We start from the raw sequence: 15,033 nt of genomic DNA, 5'->3' as shown, positions 1-15,033 counted from the left end.
AAAATGATTTTATTTCAACTATTAATGCGAATTTGAAAGCCTCTATATGCTTGACTTGGGATCAGATCTAAGTCATATAACGTGCGTTTTTTTTGTTTTTTTTTTTGTTTTTTTTTTCATATTTCATTTATGTTTTTAAAATATTTCGATAATAATATCCCTTTTCTCTTGTCAAATATACTTTTGTTCCGAAATCTGTCCAATAGTTATTGAAATCAACGTGCGCCACTTTTCATATTTCATTTATATTTTCAAAATATTTCGGCAATAATCATATCCCTTTTCTCTTGACGAAAATACTTTTGTGCTCCAAAATCTGGTCAGCAATTATTGAAATCTGGTTAATAGTTATTGAAATTTGAATTTTGTCAACAATTATTGAAATCAGGTAAACAATTATTGAAATTTGGTTAACAATTATTGAGAGCAAAATGAACACTTCAAAAATTAAATAGTTAATAATTAAAAATAAAAAATTAAATGGCTAATATTGAAAAAAATTACGAAAAATGGCTATTGAAAACTATTTCCACATGTAAGACAGTTTCTAGAGAATTCTAAAATTCCATAAATAAAATTAAAATCCTCCATAATAACACCAAAAAAAAAATTATTTAGTGCAATTTTTCTAACAAATAATTAGTGATACACTAACTTCTGTGTAACACTAAAAATTACATAAGATCTTCGAGCATTATCTTAATTTAATTAACTCAAATTTAGTAATTATAGTGTATATATATCCTATAAACATATAATTAGAAGAAAATGAAATTTAACTAATATCATATTATACTAAATATAGTGTAGTACATTGGAGGAAAAAATAAAATTTGGTTTAGTAAATTATATTATATATAATGTAAAAATCACACCAAAATAGTGTTAACATTATAAATGCTCATCAAACGATATAACATAACTTAAAAAGGATAGCTGACATTAATTACCCCTATTTGAGAATGATATGTTCTATGCTATATTCACTTCTTCTTTTAGTTATGTTTCACATTTAAATCTAATTTAACACTATAAATTGACATTGATTTGATAACAAAAATAAAATAGGATATAAAAGTCCATCACTAAAAAATAAATAAAATATTAAAAGTCACTAAAATTTGGAAATTATTTAAATAGCAAATCTTTGGTAAATTTTAAGTGTATAATCATTATGGTGATGTAGTATAGTTAAATAGCAAATCGTTTTAGCGTTCTATTTATGATTTGGAGTCTAATGATTATTTATAATTATTAATGTATTTTTGGTTTTGTTAATAAAATTTTGTTGCTATTTACTTAAAATTACTAAAAGTAAACTATTTGATAAAACTTGATTTTTCATTTAGCTATGTATCTAGAGAGCCCAAAAATAAATGAGATCTAAATCTTGTTATGGTTCAAAGTAGGGGTGTAATTGGGTTGAGTTAGTCGGTTTTTTCATGTTCTATCAATCCGAACTACAATAACTAATTTTTTAGTTTTAAAACTCAAACCAACCCTATTGAAAGGTAAAACCAAATTAAACTAACCAAAAAATAATCGGGTTGGTTTGGGTTGGTTTTTTCGGATTATAATTCTCGACAAATGACTCTATAATGCGGATGAAAATCATATATGTATATTATATCTAATACGTTATGTCAAATAAAATCAAAATTTTACTTTTTTTTATAGAAAATTTACATATTAAAATAAAAATTACGTATATTTTTACTACCAAATCTTCATGTATTCGCAAATAATAAAGTATAATACTGAGTATTTTTATTTAATTATAATATTATTAAAAAATAAGTTTTTTTAAACAATAATACATATAAAATATTTGTAATCTTAAAAAAATTTAAGTATTAACAGTACTGGGGTAGTTTGGTTCAACCCAATCTCACGGCTATAAAAAACTCAAATCAACCCGAAACAATTGCGATTTGAATTGGTTACAATCCAAACTTCATCAAATTTTAATGAAACGGTTTACATAAAAATACGATTTGATTTGAATGATCGGGCCGTTCAATTTGACGATTTTCATGAACATTCATAGTTCAAATAAATAAAAACAAGAGAATTTTACCTTCCAATTTGGAGAGAGAATGTTTTGGTGAGTCCAAATTATAATTGATATCTTTTCTATCAAAATTTCTTTCCCACAGAGAATTTATTAATTTCTTAAACTATCTTAAATGAATATTAATAAAAAAAAAAATAAAAAAAAACTAAAACCGAAGCCTAAAGTCTCTCTCTCTCAATCCGCGACTCGCCTTAGCTTGTAGAGCTCAACGCCGCTCATTATCAACTAGAACCACAACAGCCTCTCTCGCTCAGCCACCAAACGAACGCCGAGCAGATTAGCCACCGAGGTGAGTCATTTCGGTTCCTTTTCTCCTTCCTTTGATTTAGGGTTTCTTTTGACTGTGAAATGAGATTGTGATTATTGTCTTGAAAAATCTGATTCTTGTTCCGTGGTAGTAAATTATTGATTTGAAATGACTGAAATCTGAATCCTGAAATTTTGAAAATGTGATTATTGGTAGGAACTTGCGAGTCTTTTGTATTTGTTAAAAAAAAAAAAATCACTATAACAATGTAAATAAATAAAAACTGTTAGTTAGGAACCAAATATAAAAAGAAAAAAATATAATTCTTAAATATAAAAACCTAGTAAGTGTAAGTGATACCTGTACGATTAGAAAACCCTCTAGCCATAGCTCCCAATTTCTTCCACCGTATCGCACCGTCTCATCGTCACGACCACCAGGTGATGTTCAAACTCTTAGTTTCAGTTATTTATTTTATTTTGTTGACGTGTTGATTAGTATTGCTTGAAGTCCCTATTTCATTGCGAGAATATATAATTGATGTGTTTTTAGTTTATGTAATTTGAAATCGTCTAAAATTCAAATTCCGTTTTTGGCAAAGTCTAATCAAGATATACCATTCCATGGTCCCTGATTTTAGGGCTTAGATGATGGTTTTTGTTCGTGTATTTGGATTTTGGGGGATTTTGTCTTAGAAGTTTAGGGTTGTGTTTTTCTTAGTTGAAACTGCATAAAAGTAAATGAAAAAGAAAAAAAGTCTTTATAACAAGTCCAAATCTGCAAAGTGGTGTTCAAGCAAGGTCATTTCCCAGACCTAAAACGCACGCTACTGAGGCATTTTCCGGGCGTTTTACTGTTTCCACGCCTCAGTACGTACGTTTTTTAAAACCTTGTTTTTGTGTGTGTGTGTGTGTGTGTGTGTGTGTGTGCGTATGCGTTTAAAAGATAGTTCAAGTTCATATTTACACGTGTATACTAATTTTAAGCTAATGAAACTTTCCTGTGTTGGTAATGGAGTTTGATATATCTGCAGATTTTGGGTATGTTTGTTGTACCTTGTTAATGTTTGGGTTGAATTCTGTAATAGGAAACGCCCTAAAACAAAATGTTTATAACTGACTGCAAAAATAAGTTGAAAACCTTCATGTCCTAACCAGTTCTATGTAGTACTCGCTGAAAAATTATACTCATTAGGTCGTTTTTCGCAGAAGAGAAGTGTAGAGAGAGTGATGGAGGATTCTACGAAGAGCAACGAGTTCTATCTGCGTTACTACGTGGGACACAAAGGGAAGTTTGGGCACGAGTTCTTGGAGTTCGAGTTCAGGCCGGACGGGAAGCTTCGTTATGCCAACAACTCGAACTACAAGAACGACACCATAATCCGCAAGGAGGTCTACCTCTCCCCCGCCGTCATCCGTGAGTTCCGCCGCATCATCTCCGACAGCGAGGTCTCTTTCTTTTCCCATCCCCTATTCGGGCTCTTTACCTTTATGCATTTTTAGGGCTGAGAATCTCTTTAGAACATCAAATGTTTCTTCGAGTCAAGAGTTAGTGCTGTGTAGGTTTTGTACGATGAGCATTAGAGCTCTCTTTTCTTTTGATTTTAGTCACTTTGAAAACTTGGATAAAATTGTTGGGAACGTACGAAATGAAAACTTGGAAATGAAATATAAACAAATGGTTGGCAATGTTTTCAAATCATCTAACAAATTAAAAAAAAGATAAGGGTGAGCATATTTGTATGTAACTCCAGAGTGCATTTTTTGTTGTTGCTGTTGGAGTTTGTGAGTCACGTCGTGATTTTTGTGTCTCGGTTATTAGATAATGGAAGAAGATGATAGCAACTGGCCCGAACCTGACCGCGTGGGGAGACAAGAGCTCGAGATTGTGATGGGGAACGAGCACATCTCATTCACCACCTCGAAGATCGGCTCTCTCGTCGATGTCCAGAGCAGTAACGACCCCGAAGGCCTTCGCATCTTCTACTATCTCGTCCAGGTAAAGCTTTTTGGTATTGTATAGGCCAAACCCATAGTTGATTCAGGAATTGGAAACTTAAGGTTGTTTATTTTTCTATGATCGTGTGGATGCAGGATCTGAAATGCTTCGTGTTCTCGCTGATCTCGCTTCATTTCAAGATCAAGCCCATATAAGAGATTGGATTTGACCCACGGGTCGAGTTTGATTTGACAATTTATTCATCGGGTTTTATTTTGAATTTCATCTCTTATTAGGGTCCTTTTTTTTAGTGCTTTTGTGCTCATGTGTTTGTATTGGAAGGTGATGGTTATGGATGTTGAGGTATGAATGTACTCGGGAATGAACTACTACTTGTTTGAAAGTAATCACTTGGTCGATTGTATTTGGTTTTGTGGAAAGATATTAACTTGATTAAGATAATGCGTCTTTAATTTCTTACAAAGCCTACGGACCATGTCACATAGGTTAGAAGAAAGAACTACTCCTTTTGTGGTAAATTGAAAATTGTCATGAGTTTCAAACCTTTTTTTTGTAGTGTTGGAAGTAACTGCCAAGTTACCAAATGTTGTTTGATTTAGATTGGCTTTGGTTTCGTTGTTTTAGTCTATTGCTATATCTCTACGCCATTGGTGTAGATGTACTGGAAAAGATGCACTGGGATTGCATTATGGGAGACTTCTTAGCAAGGACAGTAATGGCACAGCTTACGTGAGGGAAATTGACATCGCTATCACGTATTACTAAGAAAAATTAGTCGATCTAAGCCACATCAAACGTTGCAATTGTAATCTAGCCAACGTTTCGTTTAATTTTCGAATCTAGCCAAATTTGATGACGTGTCATATTTATGTAAGATGGTATTTACTATATTAGCTTTGGTTTGGTTTCAAAAATACTAGCCCACGTTTTGAAACTTGGTTTTGTAGCCGAATTTGTTATATTTGGTTTATATTTCGAATTTAAAAAAAAATTATATATTTGGCAAAGTTGGTTATTGAGCGTTTTTTTTTTCTTTAATGAACATTATAGTCGTGTAAGCAAATACAGTGTAAATGTTCGTAAATTTTTGTTAATCTCCGTTGCTTTGTTAATTTCTGTTAATTATGGTAAATTTACATATGTGCAGGTGGAGCCGATTTCTTTCCTTTCCTTTAATACGCATTTAATACGGTATTTTTGTTTTCCAAATTTATTTTCTAATTTTGAACGGGATTTTATCATAATTACGTGTATTCATTATCTTGTTTGACTTTATTCAATCAAATAAATATTTCCTTTCCCTTTTAATTACATCACCGAATCTCCTATTATGAATTCAAAAAGCTGAAATTAAATTGCTGAAATTATAGCCGTGTAAGCAAATACAGTGTAAATGTTTGTAAATTTTTGTTAATCTCCGCTGATTTGTTAATTTCTGTTAATTATGGTAAATTTTTTGTGCATTTATTGCATTACATTTTCTCTTTTAATTACATCACCGAATCTCCTATTAAATTAGCTAAATATCCAATTAAATTGCGAAAAAATATGAAATTAATTGGCTGTATACAATTCAAACCGGTCAAACTTGGGCTAGTGTTTTGATCAAGTAAGTATAAGAAAAAGGGTAAATTAGGTATTTTATATCCGTAAATTTCAGTAAATGGCTAGATTGCAAAATTTATCAAACGTTGGCTAGATTCCAAAAATCATGTTTCAAAATGGCTACGTTGCTAGTTTACCCTATTACTACAGCACTACAAATGTAGTTGCTGAATTTTTCATATTCACTCGTTCTTTCAGAAGAAAAAATATTTTTCTAAAACTTCTAAATAACCAAAACTAGAGTTTTTGAACACTGATTTTTACCATAAAATTGTCACTTGACATAAATCGTATAACAGCAAGGGGAAATTCTACAAATGTCTCATTTGATTAAGGTAATTCCTAGAATCTTGCATGTCCATACGTTCTATAAATACTCATTTTTTGAAAATAAATTAAGCTATTTCGCCCTCATTATTAAATAATATTCAATTGTCACATGTTTATTATATTTGTAGAAAGAAATATGTGTTCCTTAATTAGGACAATTTTATGAAAATTAGACTTGGGATTATAGCGTTGTGCTTAAAATATAAAGAACCAAAAGTCATATTTTCTCTTCTAATTACAGAATCAGCAGCTTTGCTGCGTTTTTGCTGAATCAGCACAAATATGATAAATGCAAAGTCCATTTTACCCTTGTGTTTGTTTCAGAGAAATTGGCCATCGGCAGAGTCTAAAATTACGAACGAATCATATAGATTTCCGAATGAACTGGAGAGGAAAATCGAGAACGACTTGAGGATCCAAGACAATCAAATCAAAGAATGCAAAGTGGAGATCGAGCGCGAAATTGAGGCCGGTAATGACGGATTGTATGAGAGCGATTTGTCTCCAAACCAAACACGGTTGAAGATTGAGGACGCTGGAGGTATCAACGACTTTGTAACTCCGTCGAGTCAGAGAAATGAGGCTTCTTCAATGCGATTCGCGCACATCGAGATTCCCGTCTAGTCCTTTGGCATCGGAAAGAGCTCTCTAAGGTCGCCACCACCACGAGCCGGCGGAGGACGCCTTCGCGAAATTAATGCGTCGGAAGCCACCACGCAATGTCGGTTCCGGCGACGAAGGAGATCGTGTACGGGAGAGATCGGGCGGTGATGGTTCCTCCTCCGACGACCATCCGATCGTCAGCGCAGAAGATCGAACGGCCGAGGAATGTCTTCGTCGCGACTCGAGCGCTGGTTATGCAGTGTGGCTGCTTGAAGCCGAGCTGGCCGAACTTCACTGGCGTAGGCGGAGGCAGAGCCTTGTTGTTATTCCGGCGGGAAACGAGAATGGAGAGCCTCTCACGCCGACAATGATGACTTAAACATGGGATAATTTGTTGGAATGAGTCAATATATATATATATATATATATATATATATATATATATATATATATATATATATATATATATATTTTAAGATTATAGTCCAAGTTTCATTTTATTAAGAAAATAGTTCATCCTATCGAAGTTAATTAGTTAACTGTTTAAGTTAATTTAATTTACTTAAGTCTGATAGGCTATTTTCTGAACTAAATTAAATTAACTTAAACATTTAATTAATTTATTCCGATGAACTACTTTTTTTAGCTATTTTTTTTAAAAGAATAGTGGATTATTGGGTTATTAACTTAATTGCCCCCTTATAGATGTTTAGACAAAATATATTGAGTCACTTAAAAAATGACTTCAAATTCTTTTATGATTTAAAGGAAAGATTTGTTAATAAGTATTTAATAATTTGTTAGGTTCCCCCAAACATCGAGTTTGGGTGGCACTAACTCCCTATAAAGTCTAACGTAAGCAAATTTTTTGTTATCTGAGTTTAAAATCTTCCATGTAATCAAATATACAATATACAATGTCTGAATGAAATAATAGTAAAAATAAAAAATGTTAGGTGCACCAGATTGCTTGGGGTAGCAATAAACGAATATATTTACTTGAGCTTTTGAATCCAATTGGTTGAGAATGTTTCAAAGTTTTTTTTTGTCTTCATTATCCAAATTTTATAATGGATTCAACCCCGTAAACGTAATTTGCAAATTTTTTATAATTGAGTTGAAAATCTTTTATGTAATCAAATATACAATGCCTGAATTAACAAATAGTAAAAAAAAATTATAATTTGTTAGGTGCACCAGATTGCTTGGGGCAGCAAGAAAACGTAATTAATGGCATTTCAAGCTCTAAGAATATATTTATTAGAGCTTTGAATCCAATTAGCTGAGAATGTTTCAAAGCTTTTTTGTCTTCATGATCCAAACCTTATAATGTTACAATCACTTTCTCCTATTTTTACTTTTTCATAATCACCTCACCTGTTTTTTATTTTCGTATCTCTCTCTCCTTATTTTGCCATATCATTCTTTACATTCGCATGCCCCTATATTATTAGATTTTAAATCCACATCATTCAATCTTATGACATATTTTTAATCCAATCCACATGCCTGCTGATTAATTATTTCGTAATAACAAGTAACAACTAATGTTGCTATTTTATTTTCTTAACGTAAGGGCAATATAAAACAATGTTCTAAAAGGAAATAGGAAGATAATTAAATTACAGTTGGTCAAAACTAAGTATATATTAATAAGTTATTTATTTTAAGGATCTCGAATCTTTTTATTTATTAATTTACGATCATTGTCTGGATTTTATTTCGAAAACTTCTCCCTACGGCTATGGGCTTCTAAACTGAAAAAAAACTGGTATATAAATAGCCATAGTTTCGTAATATTTTCCAGAGAAAGAGCTCCCACAACTATCTTTTTTTTTTTTTTGGAGGTAACAATGAATCAGGTTTAGGGTATCTAAAACCGAGTGGTTGCTAATGTTTTTGTTCTACTCATTTTTTTGTCCTTTTAAATCCACACCAATTCATGCTTATTTTATTTATTGCAATCTCCAAAACAAGACAAAATCAAACATGGCAAAAGATCTTTTTTTTATTAATTGCTTCCATGCCACGGATTGATATTTGAAAAATTAATTAATTACTAGGCTGCAGGCAGCAGCAAGCAGGGGTCTCTGGTTCCCAGATTCGCGGGGCACAAAACCATGCAGAGTGTGGGCCCTTGTATTTAGCGCAAGGTTTCTCACATTCTTCGTCGCTTTTGCATGTCCCCGGCAACCAAATGCAATCACCTGCACATCTTGTCTTCTCTACCCCTGAGATCAACAAAATAGACAACATTTAGAAAAGAAAAAAAAATCAAATTATAATGGAACACTTAATAAACTTAACGACGCAGATAAATAAATCAATAAGATAGTAAGCGCAATTACGCTAAATAAAATAGTGTTTTTCCGAGCTAATATAAATCATGATTAACAACAAGTTTAAGTTCATGCAATGGGATTATAGTTATACATAGAATATTTAGAAATACCCATGGAGAGGAAAAGGCAGGCAATAAGAAGAATAGCAATGGCTTCATGCTTTGAAACCGCCATGTATGATTGCCAGATATCGGCAAGGCAAAGCAAAGTAAAGCAAAAATTTGAATATATAAAGTTTATAATATTTGGAGACTAGTCTTCAGCTGATAAAAAAAATATGCATTTCAGCTCCAATAGCGTCGTCGTTATGTAGTCCCAAAACCACTTGAATTCCTTGTCTCGATTTATTTCCTAAACGTGGAAATTGGATCCCTGAGGTGTACTACATTCCGTTTTGTATAAAAACAATGCTATGGTTTATTATGTGTATTGAAAACTTGTTTACAAAATATGAAGAGGAAATACCCATGGAGAGGAAAACGCAGGCAATGAGAAGAATAGCAATGGCTTCATGCTTTGAAACGGCCATAGTTTCGCAATATTTTCCAGAGAAAGAGCTCCCACAACTATCTTTTTTTTTTTTTTTTTTTTTGTAGATAACAATGAATCAGGTTAAGGATATCTAAAACCGAGTGAATGTTTTGTTCTACTCATGTATTTGTCCTTTTAAATCCACACCACTCATCCTTATTTTATTTATTGCAATCTTCAAAACAAGACAAAATTAAACATGGCAACATATTTCTTTTATTAATTGCTTCCATGTGCCATGGATAGATATCTGAAAAATTGCACGGAGCCTTCCAATTTTTTTTTTTTTTTTTTTTTGGTATAAAAAATGCTATGGTTTATTATGTGTATTGAAAACTTGTTGACAAAATATGAAGAGGAAATACCAATGGAGAGGAAAACGCAGGCAATAAGAAGAATGACAATGGCTTCATGTTTTGAAACTGCCATTGTCAAATATCGGCAAGGCAGTGCAAAGCAAATATATTAATATATGTAGTTTATAGTATTTGGAGACTAGTCATCCACTGAGAAGTTGTATGCATTTCAACTCCAATAGCGTCGTCCTTATATAGTCTCAAAACCACTTCAATTTCTCGATTACATGCTTATTTTAAATCCACACCATTCATGCTAGCTTATTTTATTTATTGCAATCATCAAAAGAAGACAAAATTAAAGTACATGGCAACATATTTCTTTTATTAATTGCTTCCATGTGCCATGGATAGATATCTGAAAAATTAATTACTAGGCTGGACGCAGCAAGCAGGGGTCCCTGGTTCCCAGATTCGCGGTTCGCAAAGCCATGCAGAGTGTGGGCCCTTTGTATTTTTCTACCCATAGATCTTGTCTTTTCTACCCCTACATCAACAAAATAGACAACATTTAGGAAAAAAAGAACAAAAAATCAAATTATAATTGTTGAGTTGAAGCTCATCACTCCTTTGCCGAAGCCCAGTGTCGGACCCATCAAGATGTAAGTGAACGTAGTGTCGTGTAGAGTGATACCTACGACTTCGGGGTGAAAAAGGTGCGTGCAGAAAAGTCAAGATGTTGCTCTGTCGTTTAAGTTAGACGACGTGGAAGTAGCTCTCTAATATGAACACCATTGATTTAAGCTTTCATTAATCGCGGAGGACGCCTTCGCGAAATTAATGTGTCGGAAGATTTTTCAGTGTCATTGCCCGCCGGAGACGCCGATGTGTACTCCTTCTCGTCGAGCTTTGCGATCGGACTTTGGCCGTCGGAAGCCACCACGCAATGTCGGTTTGGTGTTTGTACAAAGATCTGGCAACGAAGGAGATCGTGTACGGGAGAGATCGGGCGGTGACGGTTCCTCCTCCGATGACCATCCGATCGTCAGCGCAGAAGATCGAACGGCCGAGTAATGTATTCATCGTGACTCGAGCGCTGGTTATGCAGTGTGACTGCTTGAAGCTGACCTGGCCGAACTTCACTGGCGGAGGCGGAGGCAAAGCCTTGTTGTTATTCCGGCGGGAAACGAGAATGGAGAGCCTCTCACGCCGGCAACGATGACTTAAAACATGGAATAATTTGTTGCAATGAGTCAATTCTAGATTTTTTTCAAGATTATAGTCTAAGTTTCATTTTATTAAGAAAATAGTTCATCATACCGAAGTTAATTAATTAACTATTTAAATTAATTTAATTTACTTAAATATGATAGGCTATTTTTTGAAGTAAATTAAATTAACTTAAACATTTAATTAATTTATTCCGGCGTGATGAACAACTCTTTTTAGCTATTTTTTAAAAGAATAGTGGATTATTGGGTTATTAACTTAATTGCCCCTTATAGACGTCTAGACAAAATATATTGAGTCACTTAAAAAATGACTTCAAATTCTTTTATGATTCAAATGAAAGTCTACTATTCATGGACCTGTAAGCCAGAAATGGATAGTATTCAAGATGATTCATGCAAGGGGCTTTCCTGAAAGTATACTAAATGCAGTCTTGATGTCAATCGAAGGGTGATAAACAAGAATAAACTATATTTCACATAATTGTTATTATCATAGTTATATATGACACTAGCGGGATTAGTCAATAGGTGCTTGATATAAGTAAATAATTCTTAACGGATTTGTCAATAAGTATTCAATAATTTGTTAGGTTCCCTCCAGCATCAGTTTGGGTGGCACTACTTCCCTATGAGGTGAGGATATGAGTTCAATCCAACATAAGCAAATTTTTTGTTATTTGAGTTTAAAATCTTCAATGTAATCAAATATACAATGTCTGAATGAAATAATAGTAAAACTAAAAAAATGTTAGGTGCACCAAATTGCTTGGGGTAGCAAGAAACGAATATATTTACTAGAGCTTTGAATCCAATTGGTTGAGAAGGTTTCAAAGTTTTTTTTGTCTTCATTATCCAAATTTTATAATGGATTCTACCCTGCAAACGTAATTTGCAAATTTTTTATAATTGAGTTGAAAATCTTTTATGTAATCAAATATACAATGCCTGAATTAACAAATAGTAAAAAACAAAAAAAATTATAATTTGTTAGGTGCACCAGATTGCTTGGGGCAGCAAGAAACGTAATTAATGGCATTTCAAGCTCTAAGAATATATTTATTAGAGCTTTGAATCCAATTAGCTGAGAATGTTTCAAAGCTTTTTTGTCTTCATGATCCAAACCTTATAATGTTACAATCACTTTCTCCTATTTTTACTTTTTCATAATCACCTCACCTGTTTTTTCTTTTCGTATCTCTCTCTCCTTATTTTGCCATATCATTCTTTACATTCGCATGCCCCTATATTATTAGATTTTAAATCCACATCATTCAATCTTATGACATAATTTTAATCCAATTCACATGCCTGCTGATTATTTCGTAATAACAAGTAACAAGTAATGTTGATATTTTATTTTCTCAACGTAAGGACAATATAAAACAATGTTCTAAAAGGAAATAGGAAGACAATTTAATTACAGTTGGTCAAAACTAAGTATATATTAATAATAAATATTATTTTATTTATTTTAAGGATCTCGAATCTTTTTATTTATTAATTTACGATCATTGTCTGGATTTTATTTCGAAAACTTCTCCCTACGGCTATGGGCTTCTAAACTGATGAAAAAAAAACAGGTATATAAATAGCCATAGTTTCGTAATATTTTCCAGAGAAAGAGCTCCCACAACTATTTTATTTAATTTATTTATTGCAATCTTCAAAACAAGACAAAATCAAACATGGCAACATATTTCTTTTATTAATTTCTTCCATGTGCCATGGATAGATATTTGAAAAATTAATTACTAGGCAGGATGCAGCAGCAAGCGGTCCCTCGTTCCCAGATTCGCGGGGCGCAAAGCCATACATTGGGTGCACCCTTGTATAATTTAGCGCAAGGTTTCTCACATTCTTCGTCGGTTTTGCATGTCCCCGGCAAAAAAACGCAGTCAGATCTTGTCTTCTCTACCCCCGAGATCAACAAAATAGACAACATTTACAAGCAAAAAAAAAAAAAAATCTAATTATTATGGAACACTTAATTATCCAACTACCCAATTACGCTAAATAAATTAGAGTGTTTTTCCGAGAAATTAATATAAATCATGATTAACAACAAGTTTAAGTTCATGCAATGGGATTATAGTTATATATAGAATATTTAGAAATACCCATGGAGAGGAAAAGGCAGGCAATAAGAAGAATAGCAATGGCTTCATGCTTTGAAACCGCCATGTATGATTGTCAGATATCGGCAAGGCAAAGCAAAGTAAAGCAAAAATTTGAATGTATAAGTTTATAATATTTGGAGACTAGTCTTCAGATGAGAAAAAAAATATGCATTTCAACTCCAATAGCGTCGTGGTTATGTAGTCCCAAAACCACTTGAATTTCTCGATTACATTAATCGTTTACTATTGTCTCGATTTATTTCCTAAACGTGGAAATTGGATCCCTGAGGTGTACTACATTCCGTTTTGTATATTAGTATTTATTTTCAAAGTTACGTACCATTTAATTTTTAATTACGATCTCGATTCTGGTATAATATTGTTTATAACATCCCTAGTATGCCGCGTAGTCATTAGTTGTTTTTTTTTTACTTTATACACCCTGTTTGTTTGTTGCCAATTAATATAGCATAGCTATACATTTAATAAAAAAATTCGGAGACTACGCTGACAAATTTGATTCACCATTCGTTTCCATTTCTTACAGAAATCAAAAACCAGAACTAAGTATGGAATAAAATAATCATGTATTTATTATAATAATATCTCTACAAATCTTATTTTTACTCACTCTTTTATATTAAGGGCAGAAGGCTACCTAAACAAACTCTTCCACAAATCATCATCGGCAAAAGAAATTAAGAGAGAGAGAGAGAGAGAACTAATTAGTTGTCCAAAAAAATCGGAATCACCTCAAAGAGTCATTCTACTGCATCCGAATAAACAGTTTCAGAAAAAAGAAAATAAAAAAAGACATAACACACGACATTAATAAAAGAATTATGGGAAAGAAATTAATGGTCGAAGAAATCGGGAACTAATTACACGTAAAAATTCAGTTACTCCTCCACTGTTTTTTTTTTAAATTGCACGGAGCCTTCCAACTTTTTTTTTTTTTTTTTGGGTATAAAAACAATGTTATGGTTTATTATGTGTATTGAAAACTTGTTTACAAAATATGAAGAGGAAATACCCATGGAGAGGAAAACGCAGGCAATGAGAAGAATAGCAATGGCTTCATGCTTTGAAACCGCCATAGTTTCGTAATATTTTCCAGAGAAAGAGCTCCCACAACTATCTTTTTTTTTGTTTTTTTTTGGAGATAACAATGAATCAGGTTAAGGATATCTAAAACCGAGTGGTTGCTAATGTTTTGTTCTACTCATGTATTTGTCCTTTTAAATCCACACCACTCATCCTTATTTTATCTATCGCAATCATCAAAACAAGACAAAATTGAACATGGCAACATATTTCTTTTATTAATTGCTTCCATGTGCCATGGATAGATATTTGTAAAATTAATTAATTACTAGGCTGGATGCAGCAGCAAAACCATGCAGAGTGTGGGCCCTTGTATTTATCGCAAGGTTTCTCACATATTCTTCGTTAGTTTTACATGTCCCAGGAAAAAAAATGCAGTCACCTGCAGATCTTGTCTTCTCTACCCCTGAGATCAACAAAATAGACAACAATTAGAAGAAGAAAAAATATATCAAATTATAATGGAACACTTAATAAACTTAACGACGCGGATAATTAAATCAATAAGATAGTAAGCCTGTTGAATATATTATCCAACTACCCAATTACGCTAAATAAATTATAATCTTTTTCGGAGCAAATATAAATTACGA

General features: G+C 32.6%; 2 protein-coding genes across 4 annotated transcripts; one reads left to right on the top strand and one right to left on the bottom strand.

Annotated features, from left to right (window-relative positions):
* The first annotated feature begins 2,177 nt into the window (after positions 1 to 2,177).
* Positions 2,178 to 4,743, top strand: MAGO (mago nashi family protein). 2 transcript variants are annotated; one of them, XM_089620863.1, is made up of 4 exons: positions 2,178 to 2,363; positions 3,530 to 3,769; positions 4,143 to 4,319; positions 4,415 to 4,743. In XM_089620863.1, exons 2-4 carry the CDS (start codon positions 3,551 to 3,553, stop codon positions 4,472 to 4,474), a joined length of 456 nt encoding a protein of 151 aa, XP_089476989.1. In that variant the 5' UTR covers positions 2,178 to 2,363; positions 3,530 to 3,550; the 3' UTR covers positions 4,475 to 4,743. The 2 variants fall into 2 exon arrangements, with proteins under 2 accessions (XP_089476989.1, XP_089476990.1); XM_089620864.1 differs by having other exon boundaries at positions 2,212 to 2,363; positions 3,516 to 3,769.
* Positions 4,744 to 8,534: 3,791 nt separating this feature from the next.
* On the bottom strand, positions 8,535 to 14,543 carry LOC149390965 (uncharacterized). 2 transcript variants are annotated; one of them, XM_089621245.1, is made up of 3 exons: positions 10,057 to 10,190; positions 9,626 to 9,730; positions 8,535 to 9,049 (listed from the first exon to the last, which is right to left on the bottom strand). In XM_089621245.1, the coding sequence occupies exons 1-3, from the start codon at positions 10,118 to 10,120 to the stop codon at positions 8,871 to 8,873; spliced, it is 348 nt and encodes a 115-aa protein (XP_089477371.1). In that variant the 5' UTR covers positions 10,121 to 10,190; the 3' UTR covers positions 8,535 to 8,870. The 2 variants fall into 2 exon arrangements, 1 of the variants encoding a protein (XP_089477371.1); XR_016300327.1 differs by lacking the exons at positions 9,626 to 9,730; positions 10,057 to 10,190 and adding an exon at positions 14,370 to 14,543.
* Between the last annotated feature and the right edge of the window lie 490 nt (positions 14,544 to 15,033).

Source organism: Urtica dioica, chromosome 7 (genome assembly GCF_054948205.1).
Source record: "Urtica dioica subsp. dioica isolate 48M chromosome 7, U.dioica_male_clone48M_v1_H2, whole genome shotgun sequence".
In the NCBI taxonomy this organism is placed as follows: domain Eukaryota; kingdom Viridiplantae; phylum Streptophyta; class Magnoliopsida; order Rosales; family Urticaceae; genus Urtica; species Urtica dioica.
Note: the sequence above shows the minus strand (reverse complement) of the source record. Positions and strands in the feature narration are given on the sequence as shown.

Coding starts and splice junctions, on each gene's coding strand:
- MAGO (XM_089620863.1), top strand. CDS start 3,551: ATGGAGGATTCTACGAAGAGCAACGAGTTCTATCTGCGTTACTACGTG. Junction 3,770..4,142: donor GCATCATCTCCGACAGCGAG/GTCTCTTTCTTT, acceptor CTCGGTTATTAG/ATAATGGAAGAAGATGATAG. Junction 4,320..4,414: donor TCTTCTACTATCTCGTCCAG/GTAAAGCTTTTT, acceptor GTGTGGATGCAG/GATCTGAAATGCTTCGTGTT.
- LOC149390965 (XM_089621245.1), bottom strand. CDS start 10,120: ATGGCAGTTTCAAAACATGAAGCCATTGTCATTCTTCTTATTGCCTGC. Junction 9,731..10,056: donor CTGCGTTTTCCTCTCCATTG/GTATTTCCTCTT, acceptor AAAAAAAAAAAG/ATAGTTGTGGGAGCTCTTTC. Junction 9,050..9,625: donor CTGCGTTTTCCTCTCCATGG/GTATTTCCTCTT, acceptor TGTTGATCTCAG/GGGTAGAGAAGACAAGATGT.